The sequence below is a fragment of the Gavialis gangeticus genome, unplaced genomic scaffold (genome assembly GCF_001723915.1).
Source record: "Gavialis gangeticus isolate Ggan-Ray unplaced genomic scaffold, GavGan_comp1, whole genome shotgun sequence".
Classification (NCBI taxonomy): domain Eukaryota; kingdom Metazoa; phylum Chordata; order Crocodylia; family Gavialidae; genus Gavialis; species Gavialis gangeticus.
The window spans coordinates 23,113,027-23,119,572 of NW_017728993.1; the positions used below are offsets into that span (position 1 = coordinate 23,113,027).

General features: G+C 44.6%; 1 protein-coding gene and 1 long non-coding RNA gene across 3 annotated transcripts in view; one reads left to right on the forward strand and one right to left on the reverse strand.

Moving 5' to 3' along the window:
* Nucleotides 1-703, forward strand: part of LOC109286684 — a 1,998-nt gene extending 1,295 nt beyond the window's left edge. The window contains exon 2 of the long non-coding RNA XR_002094649.1: nucleotides 170-703. This is a non-coding gene — a long non-coding RNA (uncharacterized LOC109286684). The remainder of the gene's footprint in view (nucleotides 1-169) is intronic.
* The window catches only part of LOC109286683 (cytochrome P450 4B1-like), a 15,195-nt gene extending 9,520 nt beyond the window's left edge, over nucleotides 1-5,675 (reverse strand). The window contains exons 1-4 of one of the 2 annotated variants that reach the window (XM_019501351.1): nucleotides 5,213-5,675; nucleotides 4,007-4,148; nucleotides 2,933-2,977; nucleotides 1,960-2,087 (exon numbers count right to left, since the gene is read on the reverse strand). In XM_019501351.1, the coding sequence (XP_019356896.1) occupies nucleotides 1,960-2,087; nucleotides 2,933-2,977; nucleotides 4,007-4,148; nucleotides 5,213-5,398 (501 nt within the window). In that variant the 5' untranslated portion in view covers nucleotides 5,399-5,675. The remainder of the gene's footprint in view (nucleotides 1-1,959; nucleotides 2,088-2,932; nucleotides 2,978-4,006; nucleotides 4,149-5,212) is intronic. The other variant, XM_019501353.1, reaches the window with a different exon arrangement.
* Between the last annotated feature and the right edge of the window lie 871 nt (nucleotides 5,676-6,546).

The window sequence follows — 6,546 nt, forward strand, 5'->3', positions numbered from 1 at the left end:
TTAAGAAGAGGCTGGATGCCCACCTAGCTGGACTCGTTTGAGTCCCATTTCTCTTTTTGGGGTTTTTGTTGTTCTCCCGCCCTGGCGGGGGGTCGGGCTAGAAGATCTACTAGGTCCCTTCCGACCCTTAATCTATGAATCTATGAATCTATGAATCTATGAATTTAAGGAAACATGCCCAAATTGGGTGACTAAGAAGGAAAGAGGGGAAACCCATATGCACTAATTGATTGCTTAATGCCAGTCAGATTTTCTATAGTCTTTACTGCTATAGGTGTACCTAAAACCCAGAAGACACTGCTGGACATTTTAATATGCATTCTACCTGTTTGAGTCATCCTAGTGAATTTCATAGTTGACTATAATCAGCCATACACCTGTCAATGTAAAGGGATATCAAATCCTTCTAGCATGTCACATTTTCTTGCATTCCAGTTGTGCTAAAGAATATGTTTACTCTTTCCTCGGTCTTCTAGTAATGAATAAATTACTTGATTTCTTTATCTCTTGCCAATGTTAGAAAACAATTATTGCAAGTTAAGGTTTTACTAATTAAATGGCAAGAGAGGACTGTTTGGTTAGAACATACCCACTCTATTCAGTGGAGGATAAATTGCCCACAGATTTTATCTTCATCGTCATCAGAGACATGTGAAGTATGAATTTGATGACTTTTGGTTTAAGAAAATATTTGAGATGGAAGTACTCTCACCAAAAATTGGTCTAGAAAATGTTTTTACAATACATATGTTCTTTAAGAGTGTATATACCTCTTGTTTAATTTGTTTTCTCTTCATCTTCCCTTCTCTACTCTTGTTTCTCAGTCTCCCTTCTTGTTTGGCTCTGACTCCCTATATTATCTTCAATATAGTTTGCTTTCTTGGGGGCAGTATAGTCCACAGATTTCTTTTTCTATGTTCATGTGACAGGTGTTACTTCCAGGGCCAGGACATAAGTTGGCCCGCCTGTTTAAGTAGGGCAGACTGCTCCAGTCTCGCCTGCCATGACTTTGCTGGTATAATAACTAGTGGATGATATAATGTGGTGGGCTGCCCATTCTATTGCCTGATGCTAGGGGGTGCTATCCACGGCTCTGAACATCCCTTAAACCATAGCCAATGCCTCACAGATTGCATCCATAATTATAAGTGGTCCGGCCAGAAGCCAAGTCAAACTGCTTCATGCTGGGCCTCATTCATATCAACCTTCCCTGTTCCTCCTGAGTGGCCTTCAAGCCATTTGCTTCCATAACAGTCTGGGCGATTCCCACCCCGCAACCTTTCGGGCGCTTCTTGTAGCGTACTCTGTAGGTGATGGTCCTTACCTAACACTAAGCTGACTTTAGCCACAGGCCCCTCCCTGGGCACTTGACTCTTCCTGCCCCCTTCTTAGGCTTGGGGTCTTACAACCCCAGGGACTCATGTGCCTTTCCCTCCTACTGAGGCCCCCTCCTTCCCCATAGCCTCATCCTTACCTCCAGGGTGTTCCTGGAGCCAGAGCTCAGCCGGGAGATGTTTCTTCTCTGCTGTTGGATCTCAAACTTCTCCCTCTGCCCCAGGGAGCTGATCACTAAATGGCTGCCCTAGTCAGGCACCTGCCATCTCCCTGGTCTAGCCCTTAGTGACAGAGCACTAAAGCTGCTCTGTTACAGTTCACCACTACTGGGATGAAAAATATTATACTCTGATTTTATTCCTATCTATTTTACCAGATGAAAGACAATACATTGGGTCTACCCTTGGCTGAAATAAATTGTTGTAGCTCAACCAACTTCAAAGGAGCTTTGGTGATTTTTACACCATATGAGGATCTGGGCCTTTTACTAACATGGCTGTAGTACATTTCTGGGAAAGAAGGTCTATGTAACTTCTCACTCCAGTTCCTTCCCTTCTGTTCCAGATCCAGTCACTGTCCTACCTCTGTAGCTGAAATGAATACAACAATTGTGACCATTCCTACCAGCATCACTTTGGTAGAATCTGAAATCAATGACACGTAGGGTTTCAATATGTCATAATGAAATGCTGGAGTCAGCAGCCTCCGATGCTTGAACCACTTTGGCCCATTTAAAACCAATAATCCTTTTCCTGGAGGAAAAGAAATAATAAAAAGATGGTCATATACTTCATCCAAACTATGAGTTAATCTTATTAATTTTCATAGCATCTGTATCATTATGTCCTTTGGCTCTAGTGACTGGCCAAAATTCAGAGTCTTGTAGGAAGAAAAATTGGTAATGGAATTGGGTCTCTTTTTAATGTATTTAAAAGAATGTAGAAACCCTTAAATATTTAACTTTCTTTTTTTCCCCTCCCGCCTGCTTTTGGTTTTCAGGATTTTGATGCCCAGACTTTGTATAAATATGTCAATAAGGCACTTTCATGAAGCACTTTGTCAATCTAGGCTCTGAGTCAAGCTGATCTTTTTCTTTTCTTTCAACATGCATCACTTAAGGCAATAATCTTGAAACCCAAATAGTGCTGCCAGTCACCTCCATTAAACTCCAGGTGGGGTATAATGGTGTCACCAAGTGGGGAGCTTGAAAACAGTGAGGCTGATTTATATAAGAGTGGTAAGCATTTGACTTGCCCAACTTTATCCTGAATTGGTTGCGAAATCTCAGCTATAACCTGCTGTTGGAGCAGGATTCTGGATTAAGGAGGACTGGCCTGTAGTAATTCCTATGTTTAATATGTAGTCTTCCAGAGCTTTCCATTGGGAAAAGCTGTCTTCACTGGCTTTTTAAATGAATAGGAATCAAATACATGAAACTACAGGACAAGAACATAAAACAAGCCGTGAGCCAATGACGCAAACAAAAAAAATTAGGTTAAAACCTGATGCTTAGGGTTCATGGTTAAAGTCATAGAGTGTTCATAGTCCATCATATATTTGCTGGCTTCATGGTAGGGTAAAGCACGAGTCTACGTACCAATCCAGGGAACAAGGAACTTGTAGGCTAGATCAGACTTTGGATCTGTAATTTTCAACACAAGAGGCAAAAGCACAGTGTTAAAGGTTAAAATATATGAACACAGTGAAACAACACAGTGGAGATGTCATTGCCAGATGAAGACCTTGAGCCAGATCTCTAAAGGCATTAATGTACCAGGTCCCAGCTATTTCTTTCTTTTTTTTTTTTTTAACAGAAAACCAGCAGGGTAGTTCTGCTTTTCTGGGATCATGTACTTGCACAATAAAATGCTCAAGTTTTGGGTAGCCAGGGTTCAGAGCATATTTCGGGTGTACGGCAAAAATCTCCCCTTTCCTATGCTTTCCCACCCTAAGAGTGCATCTACACATGCAAATACTGTGACTTGGTAAACTCCAGTGCAACTTTCACCAGAGTGAACTAATCCAGGCATCACCATCTACATGTGTGCTTACTTGAACTAATTTAATCTGCCATCAGCTAGTACCCGTGCCTGATGGAATTATCTGATGGCAGAGTAAGTTAGTCTACTTCAGCCTAATGGTAGTGCACGTGTAGATGGTGATGATTTACTGTGGAGCAAATTAGCCTACTCCACAGTAAAGCACATGCATAGATGCTCCCTAAAAGGAACGATTTGTAAATATACCAGAAGACAAATTCACTGAGGGCAAAGACTATCACTGACAAGGTCTTTGTATAACATTTAACATAATGGGGACTTGTTTACTATAGCTGTAGAATGTGCTTCATCATTCTCACTGTAGCTTCCAAAACTAGGAAAAGGAGAAGGAGAGAAGGTTTGAAATGCTCACTAGGGGACCATACTATGCTTATCTCAATAACTTTCCTGGGAAACATTTATATTCTATGTAGGGACAAAACCCCAAAAGAGATTTGGAGAGCTCAGGGTTTGGCAAGGGGCATAATGGAGGGAACAACAGAAATTAATTGAAGAGCCAAGCAGGGAGAAGAGTCCTGATTACTCTCAGTGGAAGTATCATTAGACACTTGTACTGAGAGAGAACTTGCTGATAGATTTTTTTTGCCTGAAACAAGATGCAATGTCCTTACCTCCTCGGCCAAACACCATTTTGGCATAATCAGGATCACTGATCATCAAGACAGGTATGAACCCCATAAACCATCTGGTGAAGGCATAGGAGTATTTTTCAGACCAAACCAACAACTTGCTTAATTCTTCACCTTGAGGCATCTGAAATCAAGGTTGAAAGAGAAAGGAAGAGCTTGGAGCACAAGGAACATATATAAGAGAGATGGGGTGAAATTCACCCCAACATGGAAAATCCCCACAAATCCTTCTAGCCCCCTTCACAGAAGATGGGGAGAAAGTGGAGTGGACTTGCATGGAAGGAATCTGCACGCCCAGTGAGCGATGAGACTCTATTCTGGCTCCAAATTCGCTGGAAGCTGTGTCATACCAGCAGTTCAAAGAGGGCATAAAGCTGCAAGTATTCTCCCTGCACAATTGCCTCCTGGTAGCAAACAAAACATATTTCCAGGCTTTACCCAGGCTCTCCTGGCTCCTGGTTGGAATGAATATATATCCAGAGCAGTGCTGCATTCTAGTTGTCCTGAAACGGGACAGCTAGAATGGATTGCACATTTCTAGTAGTCTTGGAATAGGTTACCCAGAGAGGTGGTGGACTCTCCATCCTTGGAGGTTTTGAAGACCTGGCTAGCAAAGCCGTGGCTGGGATGATGTAGTTGGGGCTGGTCCTGCTTGGGGAGGGGCTTGAACTAGATGTGACCTCCTGAGGTCTCTTCCAACCTTCACTTTCTATGAGTCTACGTAAACCCCAGGCTACTCTGACTTGGGTCTTGTTCCAAGTCTCCTTTCACCCTCACCCCACCAAACCTTTGACAGTTCTCCACCCATCCCAACCCAGAGGAGTGCAAGGAGTGGACGTGAAAGGCATGCACTTTTAACAAAGGGAAAAAGGCTTTCCACATGACTTGTTCCATCACCAAGGCCCTGACCATGGAAAGCATTTAAGCTTGTGTTTAGCTTTTAGCAGCCCTGCTTAAACTGGTAGGACTCTCAACATTTTTTAAAGGAGCCAAAAACAAGGACAACCTCTTCTTTTTCTGCGCTAAACAACATGCCTAAGTCTGATGCTAACTGCACAATTGCAAGTTCAGATGAAAGGAAAGTCCCTTCCAGCAGATTCCCTGTGCCATGTTCCTTCCCCTCTCACAACTGGCTCATCAGAGCTGACCCTCAGGGTGTATACAGCTTGATCCCCAACTTCTCCTTACCTCTTGGTTGTGGCCATATAGCCAGTGTCTGGGAGGGCCTGGGAAGCTCTCAAAAGCTTTGATGAGCTCTTTTTTCTTCCAATACAGCTGAAGCACTTTTAGCAGCACCAAGATGAGGCAAAGCCCTGCACATAGGGATAGGGTGGAAAGGGAAGGTCTCGCTATGTCCTCCAGCATGTGTGCCATGGTCCTGCTGGTTCAGGGTCAGCAAAAGGTATCCTCTTGCTGCCTTTCACGCTGCTGTTGTGTCTGTCCCTAAAGAGAAGGCCTAGTTAATGGTAAGATATTGGCCCTTCCCTTTCATCCAGGGGGAACGGACTGTTGTATGCAGGGCAATCCAGAGGGGATTTATATAGCAGGAAGCACATTCAGCCCAGCAATAGAAAAGCTTGACTCTTCCTCCTGAAATGCCCAGCTTCCTTATAACCACGTCTCTTCTCTGGCTTTATTCAGAATAGCACAATAAGAAATCTCCTATGTAGAGAGGATTAGGAAGGCTTTTATAAACACTGGTTATTTAGTAACTTTATGTTGATGAGGCTTTTTTTGTGGCTGGGGCAGGCAGTGTTAGAGATAAAGAACTGAACATGGGAGACCTTTGCTCCTGTCCTGTCCATGCTCCATCCCATCGTATGCACCATTTCAGACTCGAGGCTTATTGATCTACCATGTGAAATATGCATAGGCTATAGTAGGCCTTAAGCTGCTTATTGAAAGGAGGTATTTGTATCTGCTTGCCTACAGTTTTGCTAGAAGAGGGGAGAAAATATCACAAGGTACTAAATCATTTTTAGTGACCTTGTGTAAAATGTGTGGAACAAAAACAGGGGTAAAGGCTACAAGGTTACCATGAGTATATCTGGTGGTTTGGTGATAGACATAGCTAATTAGCTAGGCTCCAGAGCGGTGAGAGATGTGTGGGTGAAAGCCTGCCGCTCCCCCGAAACCCCCCAGAGACTCCCCAGCAGCTGCGGAGCCCCCTGCTGACCCCCAGCACAGCCAGAGGCAAGCAGGGCCTGTGGTGGGAGGGGTTAACCCCTCACTGAGTGGGAGGAGGCTGCTGAGTGGAACCAGGCCAGGTCAAGCCTCACCCAGGGCCCTACTTCGCCCAGCCTGCTAGGGAGCCACGCAACCAGGCTGCGCGAACAGGCGCGCTCGCCTGCTGGCATGTGAGTTAGCGCGGAGTTCGCGCAGGAGGATGCACAGGAGGGCCCGAGACCCTGCTTGCGAACCCACCAGGGTAGACAGTCCCAGCCATAGCCAGCCTACCAGGGGCATGATACGGATGGGCATGTGCTGCACCCCTCGGGTCCCCTCGGGCTCTGTGGCCCCCC